The 23,361-nt window shown below is 45.4% G+C and overlaps 1 protein-coding gene across 3 annotated transcripts in view; it reads right to left on the bottom strand.

Annotated features, from left to right (window-relative positions):
- The window catches only part of Actr3b (actin related protein 3B), a 95,517-nt gene that overhangs the window by 18,999 nt on the left and 53,157 nt on the right, over positions 1-23,361 (bottom strand). For all 3 annotated transcript variants that reach the window (XM_034519097.1, XM_034519098.2, XM_076913274.1), the window contains 4 exons: positions 16,464-16,588; positions 14,931-15,041; positions 5,349-5,444; positions 2,899-3,006 (listed from right to left, as the gene is read on the bottom strand). In XM_034519097.1, the coding sequence (XP_034374988.1) occupies positions 2,899-3,006; positions 5,349-5,444; positions 14,931-15,041; positions 16,464-16,588 (440 nt within the window). The remainder of the gene's footprint in view (positions 1-2,898; positions 3,007-5,348; positions 5,445-14,930; positions 15,042-16,463; positions 16,589-23,361) is intronic.

Here is a 23,361-nt window from a genome sequence, read left to right as displayed (position 1 = left end):
TATAATGTGATCGTCTAGATGGGTTTATGAGTAATTTTGTTCTCTTATTGTTTATTACTTTACCCAAATTTTCAGTAACAAATCAATTTTTGTAAATGGGAGAAGAAGCTAAAGTAATACACAAGTGAAAATTATAAAACCCTTTTTCTCTGGACCTGGGCTCTATGGGAAATGTCTTCTCTTCCTACCATATATTTGCTGAGTGACCCTTGACCCTGAGCAAAGTGAACAAAGTGATGGAAGAGCCTCTGCTCACCCTCGCCCGCAGTGTAGAGATGACGGAGAGCCAATGCAGGCAGACCTGGGACGCCAGCACAGGGAGCTGAGGCCTTCTGCTTGGCAAGAGCAGAGAGAGCGCCCGAGGTCAGAGTAGCATCACCTCCTCCAGCAATTCCCTTAAGAGCCAGCATCTGAGACCACTCTGAAGGTCCTCTTCTCCCATGAAGAGGACACGTGGACAGGGGTACAAGGTGACAGGGACTTGTTGTCCTTCCTGGCCATCCCTTTCATGGCCTTAGCCTTTCACACAAAGCACCAGGAAAGGAAGCCCACCTGTTTTGCTTGGCTTTGGTCAAGTTGGGTTTTGGTTGGTTGGTTGGTTGGCTGGTTGGTTGGCTGGTTGGTTGGTTGGTTGGTTGGTAGGTTGGTAGGTTGGTGTGTGTATACACAAACATGTACATGAAGACAGAAGGTGTTCCATTTTGTGGAGTTGGTTGACACAGGGCCTCATATATACCAGGCTGGCCCTAAGCTCAGTAGAGAGCCAAGGATGACCTTTCTCTTATGAACCTCCCGCCTTCACCTTTCAGATGCTGGAATTACAGGCTTGTGCCGCCCCACTCAGTTTTGGATTTTTTTTTTTTAATAATCTTATTTGCATTTTAAAATTATATTTAGGGGGCTGGAGTAATGGCTCGGTGGCTAAGGTCATGTACTGCTCTTGCAGCAGACTGAACTCTGTGGGGAGCACTGACATTGGACAGCAGACAAAATAACTCCAGTTCCAGGGGTTCCAATGCCTCTAGCCTCTTGGGGGAACCTGTAATCACGTTCACAAACCGATACAGAGACACATAAATATCATTAAATAACTTTTAATTTTTTTCAAAACTTTTTTTTTGTTTTGTTTTGTTTGTTTTTTGTTTGTTTGTTTGTTTGTTTTGAGACAGGGTTTCTCTGTTTATCCGTGGCTGTCCTGGAACTCACTCGGTAGACCAGCCTGGCCTTGAACTCAGAAATCTGCCTGCCTCTGCCTCCCAAGTGCTGGGATTAAAGGCATGCGCCACCACCGCCCGGCTAATTTTTTTTCAAAACTTAAACTTATTTAAAGGCTGGAAAAAATAGCTTAGCAGATAAAGGTGCTTGGCCTGAGTTTGATCCTGGAACTCACATGATAGAGAGAACTGACTCCCACAAGATCATATGACTACTACATATGGTCATGCATGCAGTTCCATGCAAACACAGTACACACACACATACACACACACACACACACACACTCACACACACACACAAATTTTCAAAAGCAAAAACCTACAAATTTAATAAAGAGCTCTGTGGTGATATTTCTGGTATTTTGGTTTCTTTAAAAAACACAAAAATATAAGAATATGTTTTCATTTTGATCCCAGGTGTGGGATATGGGACTGCTTCCAACTGACCACTGCAGCTGACTATGATTTGCCTCGTGTTGTAGCAGGGGCATGGTTTTGCCACCTGCCATACCATGGTGTGGCAGTTGGCATTCTGGGTACTTTTCTGATTGCATATAAATAAATGCTAGAACCCTAAGAGACAGAGTTGGTGGTTGGTGGTCATTGGGGCGGAAGGGGTTGATTGTGGTTTGTGAGTAGTCTTGCTCAAAGTAGAAACAAGAAGAAAAGAATTTGATTAAAGGGTTCCTCTCCCTCTCCCTCCCTCCCTCTAACACCCCTCTCTCTATCCTTTCTCTCCTATCTAGTAATAGAGGTGAAACCAGAGGAAGGGTAGGAAAAGAACCCACAGAGTAGCAAAAACAAGCTACAGAACTTCATCTATTTTATGTGTGTGTTTATAACTATGGTTAACATAAATAACTGTGGTTAACACCGTAACTATGGTTACAGTGTTATGGTTCAGGAGGAAGCCTGAAGGGGTATGATCAGGAATGACTGACTTTCTACTGACGCCAGTTGACTTTTTAAAAAAAATAACTTGGTGCTTAAGAAGGAGCTGAGAGTGCTACATCTGGATCCTCAGGCAGCAGGAATAACTAGCCACATAGGCCTGGCTTGAGCATCTGAGACCTCAGAGCCCACCCCCAATGATGCACTTCCTCCAATAAGGCCACACCTCCTAGCAGTGCCACTCCCTATGGGCCATTTTCATTCAAGCCACCACAAGCCAGGACACCGATGTGACACTCATGGGAATACAGCAGAAGCCTGGCCAAAAAGAGCATGTGACTACAGAATTTGCTCCATATTTCAAAACCAAAGGCACAAACATAGCCACCTTTAAAACTTTTTCTCACCTTCCTGGACTCTAAACTCCCATTGCTAAGGTGGTGGCACATACTTTTAATCCCAGCACTTGAGAGGCAGAGGCAGATAGAGATCTGTCAGTTCAAGCCAGCGAAGGAGACCCTGTCTCAAAATAAAAAGAAAGAACAAAAGAAAGAGAGGGAGAGAGGGACAGACGGAGAGAGGGAGGTACAGGGGGACAGAAGGAGAGAGGGAGGTACAGAGGGACAGAAGAAGGAAGAAAGGAAGGAAGGTCCCACTGCTGTTTCTACTACATCACATAAAGGTGCCACGTTACTTGGAGGAGGTTGAGTTTTGCTTTGCCTTTTTCATTTCTTCTCTTACCTCAGGTCAGGTTAACCCTCAGAGAGTAAAATAAGAACCCTGTGCTTACCACTGGGATAACATGGGTGACACCGTCTCCGCTGTCTATGACTATCCCCGTCAGTGTGCGTTCACCAACTTGCCGGGATGTCCAAGAGGCCGCCAGAGCCAGCACTGCCTAGAGAGAGACGTTGAAAAGAGGCAGAGCTCACAGGAAGATCAGAAGCCAATGCTCAGCTGCTCTCAGATTCTGCAGTGAACTCTTTCTTACTTAATAAAGCTGAGAAACTTCCCAACCCCACATCTCCCAAATTACAATTCTCCCTCGGCCAACTGGCATGCCAGCTTTCACTTCAAATGAAGGAGTCAAGTTTTCAACAAAAAAAACCTTTAAAGTTTTACAAACAAAATCAATGAAATGGAATCCCACTGCTAAATCATAAGATTTAACTTCTAATCTGATGATGGTCCAAGTGTAGCCACAAACACTGCAAGGTAAGACACATGGGAAAAAAAAGGACACATGGAGTGTTTGTTTGTTTGTTTGGGTGTTTGTCTGTGGTTGAAGGCAAGGTCTCATTGTGTAGCCAAGAATGGCCTTGAACTCCTGATCTTCCTGCCTCCAACTCCAGAGTACTAGAAAATTCAGATATGCACCACCATACCCAGCTTACACGGGGCTTGGGGCCAGGGTTCTGTACTGGGCAAGCACTCTACCAAGTGCGCTTACACCCCAGCCCACATGGAGCTCTTCTCTAACAGACGATGCAGACCCCACCCCCCCACCCCCCATCCGGAAAGTCTCATCTGGCAGGTGCAAGACTGCAGCTCTCAGCCAGAGGCGACTCTGTCCTCACAGAACAGTTGGCCACTTCTGCTGCCACTGCTCACAGTCACGACTGTCAGAGGTGAGGAGGCTGGGAGGGGCTACTGCCCCACACTCTGCAGTGCACAGGACACATGCAGCAAAGAACTGTCCAGCCCAAAGTCAGGCCAAGATGGACACAGGAATTAAACTTTTAATTGTGTACAGTGTAACTCTCGCCTCATCCTGAGCAGCAATATATAAGGCCTTCTCAGCACTAATACTAATTTTCTGAGTTTTTTACAGTTAAAGATATTTTAGTTTTGCAAAATGCTGAATTGGCATTGTGGCCAGATACCAAACTATTGGTCTGTCCTTCCTGCCATGGAGACTCTAAGCACGGCACGTGGATCATCTTAAGAACATTAGTCCTTGTGGGACATGGTGAGACACTCCTGTCATCACAGCACTCAAATAGGTTGACAGAGGAGGATCACCCTGAGTTTGAGGCCAGTGTAAGCTATAAAGTAAGATCTTATCTAAATAATAATAACAACAACAATAATAATACGTTCAGTGTTTCTGAGTGCCTTCCTATTCTATATACTATATTTGTCCTGGGAGAGAATAGAATTATCAGACTTCAGCCAGGCAGTGTGGCATACACCTTTGATGCCAGTAGAGGTAGGCTGATCTCTGTGAGTTCAAGGCCAGCCATGGTTACACAGAGAAACCTTGTCTCAAAAAACAAACAAACCAAAAAAACAAACAAACAAAAGGAAAAAATTGTAATTCTAGATTTCTTCTGTGGGACTGGTTGGAGCCCTTTCTGTGTTAACAGGTACTGTGACTGAACACGAGGAGAAAACCATACACAGCACCCCCAGAATGCATCTCCCCATGAAGTCTTCTCTCTTAGAAGGAAGTAATACTAGGCAGGAAATTTTGGGAAAAGATGCATCTCAGTTACTCCTCAAAACTCCAACCAACTTCTTCGTATACAACCACCAAAGCAACGATAAAACGGTAAGCCAAGAAAAAACTTCAAGTTTAGTTCTGGAAGCTCCTGGGAGCTCAGGGCCTCTCCGAAGCCAGAGTGCACAGAACTAACACAGCCTAATCCTAGGGTTCTCCCAAGGCATTTACTTTGTTTTGGCTTGGTGTTTGTTTGTTTGTTTGTTTGTTGTGTTTTTGAGACAGGATCTCACTCTGTAACTCAGACTTGCCTCAGAACATAAATCTATCCAGGGCTGACCTCCTGCCTCATCCTCTCAGGTGGCAGGATCATGGCCCGAGCCACTTGTCCCAGGTTACCTTGTTTTCCAGTGGATTTTATGATGTCTGTTCATTTCATTTTTACTGTTGTTGATCTTGTTTTGTTTTTTTTCTTACACTTATAGTGAACCAAAATAAGTATGAGAAGTTTTTTAAAAAAAAGAAGAAAAGAAAGAAAGAAAGAAAGAAAGAAAGAAAGAAAGAAAGAAAGAAAGAAAGACAAGCAGGCAGGCAGACAGACAGACAGAAAGACCTCTACATCTCTAACTTGTCACCCAAATAAAAACACATGAGACTCTGCGTAGGAAACCTGTAGAGCCAGACCAATTTTATTTCAGTGGTAGTTATGAGTGTCTAGCCAGGCTGAGCACAAACAACCTTGGGATTACTCTTCTTCCACTGTCAGAGTCACAATAACAATGTGGGGTTTATTTTATTACCTGTACTGCGATGTAGAGTCCTGGCACATTAAATGATTCAAACATGATTTCTGCAAGGTACTCTCTGTTTTCTGGTGTGTTCAGTGGAGGTTCTGTCTGTAAGAAAACATTAACTACATCAGAAATATCAAAAGGCTGACCCACAGGTCCACTGGCCCAGGTATTCTAGAACTCCCTAGCTGCAAAGACGGGCTTCACTAAAGGTGTCTTAGCTTCAGTTAAGGTAGCTTACTGTGGGTCTTAAAGGCTCTGACAAGGTAGAGTGAAGGCAGTGTGGGGCTTCTGCTCTCATGACTCACCCAAAGTTCAAAGTTCAACAAGTCACGGAAAAGGAAGAGCTTGTTCATCACCTACATTATACTCAACCACCCTGAAACAGAGAACCCTGATGCGGGACACCAAAGCCAACAGAATACAGCCAGAATACGAGTGGAGACTCGTGATGCTAGGCCCAGTGCCTCCAAAGAAGAGGCAAAGGTTGGGCAGAAGCTTCCTCCCACCTGGCACTCATAGCAACAGTGGCAGGCTCAGCCCACCACACTCCAGGATGGCCGCCATGTTCCCCAGGCAGCGACCTCCCGGACATACCAAGCCCACACTCATACACGCACTGAAAGCAAATGCTAACAATCAATATTATGTAAAAATGCTAAAACAATGAGAAAAGTAATCGAAACACAAATGGAAAAGACACACAGGTGTGCGCGCGAACACACACACACACACACACACACACACACACACACACACACAGGAAGCAGCCTACGATACTCCAAACCTGAAATTCTGGGCACCTGATGTCACAGTGATCTTACATGACAGGTGTCTGTCAACACACAGGTATACTAAAAACACAGTATAAAACCATCCTCAGGCTGTGTGCACAGATCTTTGTGAAATGAATACATTTAGCATTCAGAACTCAGTCCTAAGCCCCTGTCATCTAATTATGTACAGGTATCCCAAAATCCGAAAGCTTATGGTTGCACACATTTTGAGTAAGGGATAGTGGTTGTGTTCCTAGCATGACATGGAACAAAGCAGATGAGAATCTTGAAAGATTCTCAATAAGTCAGAGCCTTTTAAAAACAGTAACTATATCAAATAGGATAAAAATCACCAGACAGCAGAAAAATTAAAACAAGGCTCTGTATTCTTCCAAACCAATAAAGCTCTACATCTTACATTTATGTAAACTACAAAAATTAATGAAAGTGGTCTGGGCCTTTTGGCAAAAAGTCCACATTACCCTTTATTCTGAACAAAACTGGGAGTCCCCTAAAATCCATGCATTAAAGCCTTAAACCCACAAACCTGCCCTCCCTCTCTCTCTCCTCCTCCTCCCTTCTTCTCTCCTACTGTCTGTCTGCCTCTCTCCCTCCCTCCTGCCTTACACACATTAGCATGGTGAAGATGCCAAGCAAGAACACAGCAAGGAGGCAGCATGGATGGGCCAGGAAGAGGGCTCTTGCCAGGAGCCATCCTAGACAGTACCTCCCTAGCCTTGAACCTGCAGCCTCCAAAACTATGAAAACCACATGCCTCTTGTTTGAGCCACTTTGTCTGTGGTCTTCTGTCAAGGCAGCAGAGCAGAGCACACCACTAACACTTCAAGCAGGAAAATAAAACCTCTGGCTTCAGTATGGTTACTTTAGCTCTGTGGTGCACAGAGCCACACTTAAGAGTCTCCACGACAGGAAGGACAGCCCAATAACTTAGTATCTGGCCACAATGTCAATCTAGCATTTTGCAAAACCAAAATATCTTTAACTGTGTATGAACTCAGGAAATTAATATTAGTGCTAAGAGGGTCTTTTATATGCAGCCCAGGGCGCGGTAAGCAACGGACGGTGTGCAATCACAACACTGTTACTGCTTGAGAATCCCAAATTAAACCCTAATTATCTTTAAATAAAGAATGCTCAGAGAAAGCCTCCTCACTGAGAACTAGCTTTCATAGTATGAGAAGGTGCTATGCAAGCTGCCAAAGAGGCTACCAATTAGTAGTCCTACCCGACTGTGATGCCCACAAACCACAATAATGGCCAGCCCTTCTAAGACAGTCCTAACTAGTAGAACTCAGACTTGCTGGTAACCAACAGCTCTCTAATGGGACCTAAGGCTTTTTCAATAGCCTGGTTTTATACATAGAATTAAATGGTACATAGAGCTGGGCATAGTGACACACACCTTTGATGCCAGCACTCAGGAACAGAGGCAGACAGATCTAAGAGTCTGGCAGCAGCCTCGCATACATAAGAAGTTCCAGACAGCGCTCCACAATGAGACCCTGCCTCAAACAACAACAAACAGCCTGTGTACCTGTTTCCACAAAGATTATACTGCTCCTCAGGATCAGAAACAGGAGTCAATGTCTGAACACAGAACGAGTACGAGACAGACGGGGCCCAGCTGCTGGCTATAGAATCATACAGCTGTTACGGTGGTGACCATGGAACTGGTGGTTCTGATGAGAAATGTAAGGCTCACGTATTTGAACACGTGGACCCCACAGGTGATGCTTTTGTGTTTTAGGAAATGTGATTTTGCTGATGGAAATATGTCACTGGGAGTGGACCTTGAGAATTTATACCCTCTCTTCACTTCCTGTTCGCTCTCTCTGCTTTTGTCTGTAATTGAAGATGTGACCCCTCAGCTTCCTTGCCTGTCACCTCAGCTTCCTTGCCTGTCACCTCAGCGCCTGGCGTTTGCTGACATGTCTCCCAGCCATAGACAGACTCTTAAGCCAACACAAACTCTCTTCCTTACATTGCCTTGGTCACCATGTTTTATCATAGCAACAGAAAAGTAATAACATAGACACTGAAAGTAAAAATGGAGCAAGGGCCACCAAGATGGCTCAGTGAGTGAAGGTGCTTGCTACCAAACCTGACAACCTGAGTTCAAGCCCCAGAGCCCACATGGAAGAAAGATGTCCCACAAGAAATCTTCTGACCGCCACATTAGCATACATACAGCACTCAAACACACAAACACAACAATAAATACATTAGCAAGAAAATGGAGTAAATACTGTATATAAAATACAAAAACATGAGTTAAAGACTGAGTGAAAGAGCTATAGAGATGGCTCAGTGGATAAGAGTGCTAACTGTTCTTCCAGAGATCCTGAGTTCAACTCCCAGCAACCACATGGTGGCTCACAACCATTTGTAATGGGATCCGATGCCCTCTTCTGGTGTATCTGAAGACAGCGACAGTACACTCATATAAATAAAATAAATACATCTTTTAAAAAAAGAGTAAGTGAAAATCAACTAAATGTTACCAATTGCTGTGTTAATCTCGTCATTAACGTTCCTGAGAAAGGCACAGACAGCACTTCCAAACATCCTGATCCCTCCCTTCATCTCTCCTGCAGTAAGGGAGGGAGCTTACACACCTGGGTGTGACTGGACCAGGGCCCACACAAACCCCCTCACATAGCAATGCGACCCCTTTAGCTACAGACAAAGCTCTGACAGAAGCAAACTCACCATAGAGCAGACATGACACGGCCATGGTGCTCTGACCCACGGGGTCTCTGATGGGCCATTCAAGATGGGCAGAATGCAGCACAAGGCATGGAACAGGTGCGCTCTGTCTGAGCTGCTCTCCTCGGGCCTGTGAATTACCTTATTCCTACAGGTACTATGAGGGGTACTTATTAGCACCGTGGGGCCATTACTTGTTAGTCATTGATTGATACTGGAAATGGCAACAGGCCCAGACAAGACACATATCCCAGACTTCTTTGTGGGCAAGGATGACAGAGCAGGTAAGTTCTGGCCAATAAGATACACGAGATGATGCCAAATAGTAGACCCTTGCCCCTCCCCCTTCCTGCAGAATAAGGAAATGCCTGAGGCTACAGCACCCGACCTGAAGACTCAGCATCCTTACCAGAGAAGCCAGACATCAAGTACGTTAGAGAAGAATGATCCCTTGAGACACCAGAGAGCTGCCATGCCCAGCACCAACTGCCTGCCATAGGCTTATTTTATCAGGAAAATTAAAACCCCTAACTTGTTTGAACTGCTATGTTTAGACTCCTATCACCGGCTACAAATCATAGTTCACCATTGTTAAAGAGTTGAACTACCTCTACGTCAGGAGATATTTGTTATGTAGTTAGGGTCTCTTGGTTCTGGGATCAAAGCCAGTATGCCTGAGGCTATACCCTCATGACCCACTTCCTCCTGGGCCTTCCAGTTCTTCTGTGTCTACCACCAAAGGCACAGGAAGAGTGCCCCTGGAAGACGCACTTAATAAAACATTCCCAAACATTACGCAAGAGCAAAGTCTCCTCACTGTGTTAATATTGAAACATGTGATTAGAACGTCACATAAAATTATTGCACGAGCATTATAATCCATAGCAACCATAAAACTATCAGCTGGTGTTGATATAAAATGAATAACTAATGAGTATTATGAAAAACACTCTGTATTTCTCCATGAGCTAGAAAACTGATACACATACCTAGTTCTGCCCTCAAGCCCCTCCATAATTGCAGGGACACCACAAGAACACAGCCCACAGACTCGACTGACCGGGACTCACTGGGGCTCGCAGAGATCATGGTCTCTGTGAGATCAGGGTCTGACCACAGGCTTGTATGCTATGGCTGAGTAGCTTAGTGTTCTTGTGGGACTCCTAACAGTGTGACCAGGGGCTATCCCTGACTCCTATGCCTACTTGTGGGACATTTTTCCTCCTACTGGGTTGCCACAGCCAACCTTGATGTGATGGTATATGCCTGGTCTTCTTGTAGCTTGCTCTGCCGTGTTTGGTTGATGTCATCGGAGGCCTGCTCTTTTCTGAGAGGAGGTGGGGTGGATGTGGGGGGTCAGGGGTGTGGGAGGGAGAAACTGGGGGTGAGAAGAAGGAAGGAAACTGTAGTCAGGATGCAACATATGAAAGAAGATTTTAAAATTAAAGAAAAAAAAGAAAGGAAAGAAGGAAGGAAGGAAGGAAGGAAGGAAGGAAGGAAGGAAGGAAGGAAGGAAGGAGGCTGAGCAAGCCAGTAAGCAGCACCCCTCCATGGCCTCTGCATCAGCTCCTGCCTCCAGGTTTCTTCCCTGTTTGAGTTCCTGCCCTGACTTCCTTCCATGATGAATGTCCTGTGGAAATATAAGCTAAATAAACCCTTTCCTCCCCAACTTGATTTTTAGTCATGGTGTTACATCAAAGTAATACAAATTCTAAAACAATTACCAAATAGTCCAAGGAATTGTAGAGCATGACATACACGTATGAAATTAACATAGTGAAATCCATTACTTTGTTTGCTAACCAAGAATCTAATTTTAAAAAAAGAAAAAAAAAAGAAGCTGGATGTGGAGGCTTGTGCCTGTAATCCCAGACCTGGGCACATGGAGACCACACACACACACACGCACACACACACACGCACACGCACACGCACACGCACATGCACACGCACACACACACGGTGAATAACATCTAAAAACCAATGCCCAAAGCTGCAGGAGTAAGCAAGAGTCAGTGCTTGTCATCCTGGTCTCCCCACGCTCACTGTCACCTGCCCCGGCACACAATACACAGCTCCACCTCCTGCCACTACACCGTGGCCCAGTCTCCCTCCTTCACTCCCACCTCAGCCCCACCCACATCGCAATGCTTGAATTGACTCCTGAAGATCACCTTGATGGCTGCTGGTCTGGCTTGTTCTTTGTGAGTTCTATTCACAAGGTCTGAAAGTTCTCTCCTGAAGTTACAACTTGATTTCCGCTCAATACCACTGTGACCAGGCCAGTAGCATATGACTGTAATCCCAATTGTTTGTGAGGCTGAGGCAGGAGGATCACAATTTTGAAGTCTGACAAGGTTTCAGAGAAAGAGAGCTCATGCCCAAACTCAGCAACTTTAGACTCTGCTTCAAAATGTGAAAAAAAGCAGAGACATAGTGTGTACTAGGGGGTGTGGTGTGCACTAGGGGGCGTGGTGTGCACTAGGAGTATGGTGTGCACTAGAGGGTGTGGTGTGCACTGGGGGTGTGGTGTGCACTAGGGGGCATGGTGTGCACTAGGGGTATGGTGTGCACTAGAGGGCGTGGTGTGCACTGGGGGTGTGGTGTGCACTAGGGGGCATGGTGTGCACTAGGGGTATGGTGTGCACTAGAGGGCGTGGTGTGAACTACAGGGTGTGGTGTACACTAGGGGGCATGGTGTGCACTAGGGATATGGTGTGCACTAGAGGGCGTGGTGTGCACTAGGGGGTGTGGTGTACACTAGGGGGCATGGTGTGCACTAGGGGTATGGTGTGCACTAGAGGGCGTGGTGTGTACTGGGGTTGTGGTGTGCACTAGGGGGCATGGTGTGCACTAGGGGTATGGTGTGCACTAGAGGGCGTGGTGTGAACTACAGGGTGTGGTGTACACTAGGGGGCATGGTGTGCACTAGGGATATGGTGTGCACTAGAGGGCGTGGTGTGCACTAGGGGGTGTGGTGTACACTAGGGGGCATGGTGTGCACTAGGGGTATGGTGTGCACTAGAGGGTGTGGTGTGCACTGGGGGTGTAGTGTGCACTAGGGGGCATGGTGTGCACTAGGGGGTGTGGCGTACACCAGGGGGCATGGTGTGCACGAGGGGTATGGTGTGCACTAGAGGGCGTGGTGTGCACTGGGGGTGTGGTGTGCACTAGAGGGCGTGGTGTGCACTAGGGGGTGTGGTGTACACTAGGGGTCATGGTGTGCACTAGGGGTATGGTGTGCACTAGAGGGCGTGGTGTGTACTGGGGGTGTGGTGTGCACTAGGGGGCATGGTGTGCACTAGGGGTATGGTATGCACTAGAGGGTGTGGTGTGCACTGGGGATGTGGTGTGCACTAGGGGGTATAATGTGCACTAGGGGGCATGGTGGGCACTAGGGGTGTGGTGTGCACTAGAGGGCGTGGTGGGCACTGGGGGCATGGTGGGCACTAGGGGGCGTGGTGGGCACTAGGGGGCGTGGTGGACACTAGGGGGTATGGTGGGCACTGGGGGTATGGTGTACACTTGGGAGCGTGGTGAGCACTAGGGGTGTGGTGTGCACTAAGGGTAGACCTAGGTGGAAGAGTGCTTGCCATGCAAACCTCAAGGCATAAGGTTCAATTTCAAGAACAAAAATAGAAAAATAAATGAAAAACACCAAAACTCTTTAAAGCACGGTTCTGGCAACTGTGGTGGCCAGTGGCTCATACTCTTGACACCAGGAGACTGAGGCAGCAGGACTGCCGTGAGTTGAAGCCATCCCGTGCTACATAGTGAGTCCCAGGCCAGTCTAGGCTACAGAATGTCTGGAAAAGCATAGTTTTGTGTTAGGGTCTGGGCAGTTCAGTGCTAGGACACACACGGGATTCCCTGCCACCAGCTCAGAACATGGGCCAGAGTGCATCTCTAAGCCACTGGAAAACATGCTATCGCCAGCTTGTTCTCACTCTGTACCCTCCAGTGACTAGACACAAGTCATAAAGGACAGTCCCGTGCACTCCTAAAGGGTGGATGATCAGTCACTTAGGACATATACACACTGAAGTCTTAGGCACGCTAAACCCCAAGTCCTCACCTCAAACAGTGGTTAGATGTCTCCACCCCTTCTACACCTGCTTCCTCCCTCCCAATTCCACCCACAGATGGTTAAGAGCATACAGCTGGGAGATGGCTCTGTTGGTGACGTGCTGGCCACCCTTGTCCTGAGATCAAAGCCCCAGCACGCACATATATTACTCAAAAAAGCTCAGATTCAGTGGGAGACCCTGTCTCAAAAAAAAAAAAAAAAAAAAAAAAGATAAGAGCCAGCCAGATGGCTCAGCGCTCACCTCAAAGACTGAAACCTTCAGTTTCTAGGATCTGCCTGGTAAACTGTTCTCTGCCCTACACGTGCACACCACAGCACGCACTGCCACACATAAGCCGCAAGTGTAATTTGTTACTGTAAAAATAGGTGGAAAGGCTACAAAGTTATCTCAGCAGTCAAGATCTTACTAAGGACCTATGTTTGGTTCCCAGCCCACTTGTCTGACGGCTCACAACGCCTGTAACCCTAACTCCAGGGATCCAAGGCCTTCTTCTGGCCTCTGTGGGCACCTACACATATATGGTACACACATACACACACACAGACACACACCTGAACATACACCTGAATGAAACAGGAAACTCCCCCAAACACATTCAACACTTGCAGAATTCAAAGTGCAGTGTGTGCAGATTGATATTTTTTTATTTTAGTAATGAATTTGAGTATTTTTAAAATTTACCATAGGTGCCTATTTTTAGCAAATACACTTTTCTAGGTTCACATAAAACACCACCTCCTATTTCTTCCTAGAAACCGTTTTTCCCGTGTGTGTGTGTGTGTGTGTATGTGTGTGTGTGTGTGTGTGTGTGTGTATACTAAACCAGGGAAGGGTGTGTATGTGTGATAGATTGGGGGAGGGGAGGAGGAGGAGCAGGAGGACTAGGAGGAGAATAGAGGCAGAGACAGGGAGAGACAAAAAAGTGACTCACGAGCTGTCAGCTTCCCTGGCTTCCTGTATTCAATATAACCACCATGCTCCCAGTTTGGAAACACGCCTAAGGGACGAGTCAGAGCACCCTGAAAGACTTGGGGTATGGACATTAAATATGTAGACTCCATAACTACTGACCTTGTAGTTGCCACCTTCTAAGCCAGACAGCTCTAAAGAGTGTGGGGGGGAAAACACTGGGAATAATTAAAACTGAATTTGGAACCACTTAACAATATACTTGCACAGAAAAATCCAAAGCTAATTCATGTGTGTCTTAATATGCAGCTTATATTGTACAGAGTTGCTGTTTACGAAGCAAGCATTTTACACCTTAGACTACTTTAATGTAAAAAGACTATTCCATGGAAGAAAGCATTACGTTAAATAGAACAATTAGATCTTATAGATTCCAGGAGGTATTTCTTCTCATTTTTCTATGCTGTTTTTGTTTGACAGGACACTTAAGTACCATAATCGGACCCCCTAACTCATATCAGTTCCTTCTTACAGTAGGATCTAAACACTGGAAAGTGACATACTGGCTGAGGTTTCTCTGCTATAACAGAATAATAGTCACAGCGTCCACTTAAGTTCTCAAGGACACAAGAGCTTCCCACCCAAGCCTCCCTCTCTAGACCTTGTACTGGAGGTTACAGTACTCAGCCCTCCTCCCTGTCTCCTAGACCCACAGACAGCTCAGGCACACAGGGCAAAACCACCAGAAGGTTCCTAAGAATGGCTTCTAAGCTGCAGAAAAAGTTTTCCCTTCTACTACTGAACAGAAATACATAGACTCTGAGGCAGTGACAGAGAATGCTGGAAGCTGTCCTGAGGCACCAGAGAGCCAACAGAAGAGGCCATACTAAAAGATGCCTAAGGCCGCTGGGCTCTGGCCTTCCTGATCTACAGGGTGCTAAGCCTTTTAGGTTTTTAATATTTTTCTTGTGCTTTCTGGTATTTGTCCCTAAAAGCAGCCGGATGTACGCCAAAGTCTTTAGGAGGACTCTGTGTAATATAAGTACTTTGGAACTCACAGGAGTATATGCCCCTTGGTTCCAGCTACTCACCATTAAAAAATAATGGTCTTCAGGTTCAGCACGAAGATACTTAAAGACCACTTGTTCCATGAACCTTTCCATAAGATCCCAGTCTTCAACGATGCCATGTCGTATAGGCCACTGGAGCAAAGAGGACAGAAGCAACAGCTTCACCGCACAAGCACAGAGGAGGCTGCGTGGCCCAACGGAACGAAGGCCTCCTGGTGGGAAGCTCCCGGTAATTCAAATATAAACAACATGCTTCAACAAGGAACTACTTATACAGTGTATTTATGGCAGTGGCTCTCAGTACGTGGAACTACCTGATGGCCGTGGGCAGACTCATCTACCATGCAACTCCCTCTGGCCCTGTTGTGTTTACAAAAGACAGCCTGGCTTTGCTGGGGAAGACGTAGAGAAACGGGAACTGCTGTGCACTGCTGGTGGACTGAACTGACAGAGCTGTTACAGAGGTCAGTGTGAAGGTTCCTAAAAAGAACTAAAGACAGAACCACAGTGTAACCCACACGTGGCATAGAACTGAAGGACTCCATGTCAATAAACCTCAGAGATATATGCATGTTCATGGTGACCACTGTGTATTCACAGTAGCCAAGAAATGGAACCCGGCCAGACATCTGTCCACAGGTGAAGGGATTCCTTTTAAATGTAGTACTGGGACACAATGGAATTTTATTTAGCCAAAAAAAAAAAAAAAAAGAAAGAAAGAAATCACGACAATTCAAAAAAAAAAAAGATGCAAAGGGAGATTGTTAAGGTAAATAAAATAAGCCAGACTCAGAAAAACAAATACTGCATGTTTTCTCTCATATATGGAACCTTGATTTATATCAATCTCTCTCCCTCTCTGTCTGGCTCCAGCTCTGGCACTTTCTATCTTTGTGTGTGTGTGTGTGTGTGTGTGTGTGTGTGTGTGTGTGTGTGTGTACCATGAGTGGAGAGGAGGTGAACTTAAGGGAGGAGGGAGAAAAGGAGAATGATGGAGTTCACGTGTCATGAGGGCACAAAGGAGGAGTATTTGGAGGCAGGGAGGAGGAAGCCGGTGAGAGTGAGCAGGTAGACCAGGGAAGTCATGAGGTCATTAGAGGAAGTAGGGGAGAAGAAGAACAAAGTACAACGACATGTGTCCACGAAAATGTCAGGATGCAATCCATCACTTTGTACGCTAAATTTAAAAAGTAATTTAAATTATTTCTTACAAAGAAAACAAACCACCTGCTTTAGTATTAGTGCTTCTTCTTAGTCACTCATTCTGCAAGTCTCCAAATCTGAGATGTGCATTAGTCAACCTGCGCCTTCCCAGAAGAGCAGATCTTGCTCACCCTGCTGACAACCGTGTGACTCGGGGCTGTTAGCTCACTTGGTACTCCACTCAGAGATCCACCTCTTCAAAAACAACCCCTTCTGTTCAACTAACCACCTCCACCTGAGCATAAGAAAGAAGGAGCATTCCACAACTCACGGGTACAACCTCCAGACACAGCCAGGCTCTGCTCCGTTTGGCTCTGCTCTTACACAAACACACTGCTGGTACAACTTTACCTTGGTAGCGTAGGTAGGTTTATCGATGGCTTCGTCCCCTATGAAGAAGTCGAGGTCATCAACTCCTCTCAACACCCTTCTTTGGGCTTGATCAACTACCTTTGCGGATTCTCTGATGGCGATACCTGGAGGGAAACAGATGTTTTTCTTTCACAAGGATGCCGTCACTCTCCATGCACTGTCTGAATTATCAGGAATGGTTAACGTATCTATATGTCCGTCTGAGTGAACGTGACTGCTGAGGTTGTGGGGGGGATTGGGATGCTCACGGAAGGCGTGGTGAGCACATGAAGTAACAGAAACAACTCTTTTCCAGTATCGTCTTAGCGTGACGGAAGGGAACTGCTTTAAATGTCGGCACAGAAGCAATGTTATTGGCCTCATCTGGAAGGACCCCTTAGGAAACCAGGGGATGTTGTGGACCATACACCCACCACAGGTTGACTGTAAAATATGGTTTGGTGGGGGAGGGGGGTAAAATTCTATATAGCATAGAAGATTAAGGGAAACTGAAAAACAATGTGTATGTGTTCTGAAGTCATTTTAACAAAATGACGTCAAATAGTCTTAGACATAGAGTCTATTTATAGAGTGGGGGGAGTTGGGCCTTCCAATTAAAATGAAGCTATCAGGTTATAGGCCAGCATCTTTGCAAAAAGAGAAACACAAGTATTCAAACAACAATATCACAGAAGATCTTAACAGTACATATTTGCAGCTACACATAGTAATAAATAATCATATAAACTATACTCCAGAATTTAATATCCAATAAACTGTGAAACACTCCACAAAGATTCAGTTTGCATTGATATTCCTAACCCCTGGTCGCAGTTGGAGTTCCCTTCAGTTCCTTCTCCTCTTAGTTCCTTCTCTTCTCTGGGGAAAGCCATCCCTCCTGGAAACCTTCCCTGACTACCAAGCAGACGGGGGCACATGTTCTCAATGTCCACTGGCCCTTCCTACGCCCAATAACACATTCTTCATAAAGAACGCCAACCAGTCCACCATGGAAACTAGAGACTCCAAGTCAGAAAATGTATGTCTTCTGCCACATCTCCGGGGTGGGCACATGCAAATCATAAAGTAAGAGGTACATAGCGTTAGAGAGCGCTCTGCTGCTCCTTTGTGTGTGCACTGTCACTGAGTCCTCAGGGGAGCCTACCAGGTAGGCACTGCTATGCCAATGATCGAGGTCATGCTGCTTCCAAGAAACAGAGCCAGACTTTGCACCTGAGCAGCTGCCACCAGTGAGCAACAAAGAAACATGTGTCGCGTTAACACTCTACGCTACTGAAATACTGGTTGTGAATTTGGAAAATGTTCAAACTATGCCAAATTATTCTAACGTAAGCCTAATTCTGTAATTATGCCAACAGAAACTCCTAAGGGGTTTAGTGCATGTCTGGTGAAGCCACAGTCACCATTGCAAATAAACAGGAGGTCCTCAGAGTTCCACCACGAAAATCCTGTGTGTACCTCAAAGGGGGGAGGGGTGATCTTTCTGATACGATTTTACTTCACAAAGTGAGATCCCCTTTGCACATGGAGCTCAGTACTTCCAGGTTAGCTGCTCTGCAGTAAGTGCTCTCAGCATGAGAGGAGGGGGACACATCCCACTACCCCCTAAGCAGGGCTGCAGCACTACATAATACAGACAGACACTCAACAGGGACAGAGTACCACACTGAAATGTGCCTGAACACTTAAAGGGGCAGCAAGATGGAACCACTCCGGGGAGAAATCAGGAAACACTGTGACAATGGATTCATCCAATAAGTCACCTTTTAAAAGTCACTCTAAAGGAGTGTCAGAGTGAATAAAGATACAAACTGCTCTGTAGAACAAATCAAAATAGCGACAAGGCACACTCAGGTGTCCTAACTCATCTGAAGTCAGAGGTGGTGAAACTGTATCAAAGCCTCACACAGAGCTACCAAGTGTCCTTTCAGAACCACAAGCTCCATTTCAGTCACAGACCACCCCCTGTGTGGGCCTGAGACTGTCAAGGCCGGGCACAGCTAACCCTGGGCGGAAGAACCACAGTGGCTGCTCTCTTTAGCTACTAAACATATTTGCTTTTCAATTATGGGGGCGGGAGGGAAGATAACAGAACAAAATTCAAATGTTTGCACTCTAGCAGGTTGCGTCCAGCTTTCGGCATTGCTACACAAAGCTGTCATCCACGAGCTCACAGTTAAGAACTGCAGAGCTGAGTTAAGTGAGTTTGTAACTTTGTGTCAGCCTATCATCCTGTGCCGCAGGCAGCCCCTGACATCCCACTACTTCCACAGCGGGACATTTAAAATAAATCCAACTGCACACCTATCTGGAATTGTAAGATATAAGCTTTGCAGTAAATTCATCTTAAAAAATTATTCCAGGGTTGACATGATGGCTCAGGGGTAAAGGTGCTTGCCACCAAGCCTGATGGCATGAGGTCAACCTCTGGGACCAATGGGTAGAAGGAGAAAACTGACACCAGCAGCTTGACCTCTGACCTCTGTGCACACTGTGCCACAAGCACACACACACACCAATAATAATAATAATAATAATAATAATAATAATAATAATGATAATGTAAAACATTATTCCAAAACAAGTAAGTATACACATAAATTATTTCTAAAGGTAGATTTTCTGACACACTCAAATTATTACAGAAGTAGAATTAAAGCAGCATTTCAAGAGTGAATGGGATGTCTCAGTGAAAAGAGGAGGATACAAGAAGGGCTTGGAGAGATGGCTCAGTAGTTAAGGGTGCTTGCACCTCTCACAGAAGACCTGGGCTCTAATCCCAGCATCAGCTGGCGCACAACCACCTGTTACTAGAGTCCCAGGGCAACCTGGCGCCCTCTTCTGACATCTGTGGGCAAAACAATGAATGTGGTGCACAGACATGAGCAAGCAAGATACCCGCACACATAAAATTTTTTCTTCAAAAAGGGGAAAAGATAGAGTTATTTTATCTTCTGGCAAGAACAAGCTTAATTATGTATAAATTTCCGATTAAACTGTCAAGCCAGTACTACAGAATGTGAGGTGGTGAGGGAAAAAAGATCCTACAATTCATGACATCTCTCAAGTCTGCCAAGAATCTGGGGGCAAAACATGAAGCAAAAAAGAAGAAGAAGTAGAAGGAGGAGGAGGAGGAGGAGGAGGAGGAGGAGGAGGAGGAGGAGGAGGAGGAGGAGGAGAAGAAGAAGAAGAAGAAGAAGAAGAAGAAGAAGAAGAAGAAGAAGAAGAAGAAGAAGAAGAAGAAGAAGAAGAAGAAGAAGAAGAAGAAGGCGGCCATATCCCCACCCCACCCCTCCCTCAATGGGCCTAAGACTTAACGGGAAATAAAGGAGGACAAGCAGAAATTTAAATGACAGTAAAGTAAATCTTATCCCTCCCTGTTCTAAGCCCAGGTCTGACAGAGCTAAATTTTGGCAGCAGGGAGGAAGCGGGAAGAGAATAGGGAGGAAGTGGGGGAGGGAGATGGTAGTTATTTTCATAATTATATGGCAGGCAATAGAATCCAAGCAAAGCAATAAAGACACACAAGCTTGAGCTGGAGATGGGGCCCAGTGGTAGAGCTCTTGTCTAGCCTAGGTTGCCCAGCTACCCCAGCACCCACAGAGCCCTGACCCCCTCCCCACTCAGCACTAACACAGAACCTTCCCAACTAGGTGTCCAAAAGGGCCAAGCGGAAATCTTGCACTTTGACCCCAAACTTCCAGAAACAAAGAGGCATTCCCCCTTAAAACAAGGTAAAGAATCTAAATAAACCATATAGCAAGAATCAGAAACACCAGCTTAAATAAGACAACTGCTAGATCAGATAGAGATGGCACAGATAGTACATTACCAAACAGGGGCCCTAGAACAAGACTGGAACACTCTTCAGGAGAAGCTTCAAACGAAGAACTGTGCACACCCATTGTATCAAAGCCAGCTCCCTGGGGCAGAATAGGATTTTACTGCTTGGTTGGCTTTGGCTTTTGAGACAAACTCATCTTGCTGTGTGGTCCAGGCTGGCTCAAACCGCTCCATCCTTCTGCCTCAGCCTCCTGATTGGAGTACAGTGCTGGGTTATCCTGCCCAGCTCCCAGATTGTTTCTTTGTATCTAGTTTGTTGTTACTTCTCTTTTGGGTTTTGTCTCCCCTGAGGAAAGCTGCACAATAAAAACCAGTCTCACTTTTGTACAAATAGACTTCTGCAAATATTAAGAATGTGTTCTATATGTGTGTTTTATGTAGTCAAGGAGTGTTTCCTTAAAGTAAGGCTTCAAGTACACAGAGTAACTCTTTGTTTAGCACGTTTGGAATGAAGATAAAATAGTAAGAAATACTTCAAATGTCAAACCATCACAGCAGAACTGTAGGAGTCAAATTTATAATGAACAATTGCCTTTAGAAAAACAAGTAAGGCCAGGCAGTGGCGGCGCACGCCTTTAATCCCAGCACTTGGGAGACAGAGGCAGGCGGATTTCTGAGTTCGAGGCCAGCCTGGTCTACAGAGTTAGTTCCAGGACAGCCAGGACTACACAGAGAAACTCTGTCTCAAAAAAACAAAAAAAGAAAAAACAGCAAGTGTCTGGAAAACATCACGTCTTATTAGTTAAAATCATTGTCTTAAGTTTTCTGTTCAGAAAAAAATTGGAATATAATCAACATGAAGAAGACAAACTTCCCTGGTCCTCCTGCCTCTGCCTCTCAAGGGCTCATTCCAGGCATGTGTTACTGGACACAACTCTTAGAGCATTGTTTAAACCTGAAATGGCACGGCCATAAGAACCTATATAGAACCACTAATGAAACACTAAAAGCACCTGCTAGTCTCAGTTCTAATTACTGTTTTAATAGAAGTTCTAGCCAACATAACAGCCCCCAAAGACCAGCAGGATGGTTTGGCCAGTGAAGATGCCAGCAAGCCTGAGGACCTGAGTTTCATCCCTGGGACCCACATGATAGAAGAAGAGAACTGACTCTTGGAAGTTGTCCTCTATCTCCACATGCATACCGTGGCATGTGCACCCCACATACAAGAATAAATAAATGTCCCAAAAGAACAAGCAAACACAAACAGCCACAATCAGGAAGCAAAATTTAGACCAGAATTAGAAGCCAAACATAACCATTACTTGCAAGCAATACAATGGCCTGCCTGCAGATGGGGCTGGGAGATGGCCCAATCAGTAAGGTGCTCACTGCGCAAGCAAGAGAACCCGAGTTCCGATCCCCAGCATCCAGGTGAAGGCCGAGCAGAGACTTAAGTATCCAGAGTCTCAGTGCTGGGTGGGCAGAAACAGGAGCTTACTGGCTGGTGAGGCAGCCTCGCACAGCTGAAAAGCTCTAAGGTAAAAGAATGACACTGTCTCAAAAATTAAGGTGCAGAGCAACAAGCAATGCCAACCTCTTACCTCTGTCCTCAGACATTCACAAGTGCTCACGCCCACATAGTACATATACCACAAACAGGGCCGGGGGAGAGGGAGGAAGGGAGGGAGGACGAAAGGAAGGGGAGGGTTTATCTGCAGACTGTCAAACAAATGTTGCTACACGCAAAAATAACTTACACATCTCAAACATGCTATTTTTTTATGATTTGTTTTATTTCAAGCTACGCGTGTATGTCTGCATTTGTATGTAGGAATATGCATGTGTGTATGCAGATGCTCACAGAGTCCAGAAGAGGGCACCGGATTCCCTAAAGCTGGACTTACTGGTAATCGTGAACTGCCTAACATGAGAACTGGGAACTGAACTCAGATCCTTGGAAAGAGCAGTACACACTCTGAGCAGCTCCAGCCCCGAGAGTGTGCTTATGTGGCTAGCAAGAACTAATTAGAAAGTTTAATTTTAAAAACAAATTCACACACAATAAAACATAAAAACTGCTAAAAAATAAATCTAACCAAAAAAAAAAAAGCATGTGGAAGAGTTTAAAGAAGATAAAACTTTTACTGACGAACCCACAAGACATGAATGAACAATGGCAGTGCCCCTTCTGCCTTCACGAACAGGAACTGACGACTCAATTCTTATCCGTGAATATCAATTAAATGTAAAAAATCTTAAATTAGTCTCTAAAAAGAGTATTTCAAATCAAGACCTCCTCGTAGTTTTTTATAATTATCAAACTGATTCTAAAATTTACAGTATAAAGAGCCAAGTCATTCAAAAAAGAAAGAAGGAAAAAAAGAAAGAGAGAAAGAAAGAAAGGAGAGAGAGAGAGAAAGAGAGAAAGAGAGAAAGAAAGAAAGGAGAGAGAGAAAGAGAGAGAGAGAGAAAGAGAGAAAGAAAGAAAGAAAGAAAGAAAGAAAGAAAGAAAGAAAGAAAGAAAGAAAGAAAGGCCATCAATGAGTTCGAGGCCAGCCTGGTCTACAGAGTGAGTTCTAGGACAGCCAGGGCTACACAGAGAAACCCTGTCTCAGAAAAAAAAAAAAAAAGAAAGAAAGAAAGGCCATCAAAGCCACTAAAGAAAACTGTACAACACAACAGTGGGATTCAGACTGCATCCCTGAAGCAGAGACAGACAAACGCGTCAATGAAGAAAACAAAGACCTAAGCATGAGCCAGCACGGTGGCTCACATCTGTCATCCCAGCACTCTGGAGGCTGAGGCAGAAGATGAACAGTCCTGAGCTATCTGGTAAAGCAAATCCTGTCTCCAGAACAATATTCCCAAGCATAAGTGTGACCTTGGTGTGACAGAAAAGGAGTGTCACATGGGAGTGCACTTGTCATCACTGGTGCGGGGGCAACTAACTGGCTTGGACTTGGAAATAAAATCAGCTAGCTGTCTTTCATGCATATTCAAAACTTAACTCGGAAAATACACAACTCCTTATGAGTTCTTTGGAATGGGAGTGCACTTTTAAAAATAGAGACATTACAAGCTGAAACTCTAT

Source organism: Arvicanthis niloticus, chromosome 15, assembly GCF_011762505.2.
Source record: "Arvicanthis niloticus isolate mArvNil1 chromosome 15, mArvNil1.pat.X, whole genome shotgun sequence".
Classification (NCBI taxonomy): domain Eukaryota; kingdom Metazoa; phylum Chordata; class Mammalia; order Rodentia; family Muridae; genus Arvicanthis; species Arvicanthis niloticus.
Note: the sequence above shows the minus strand (reverse complement) of the source record. Positions and strands in the feature narration are given on the sequence as shown.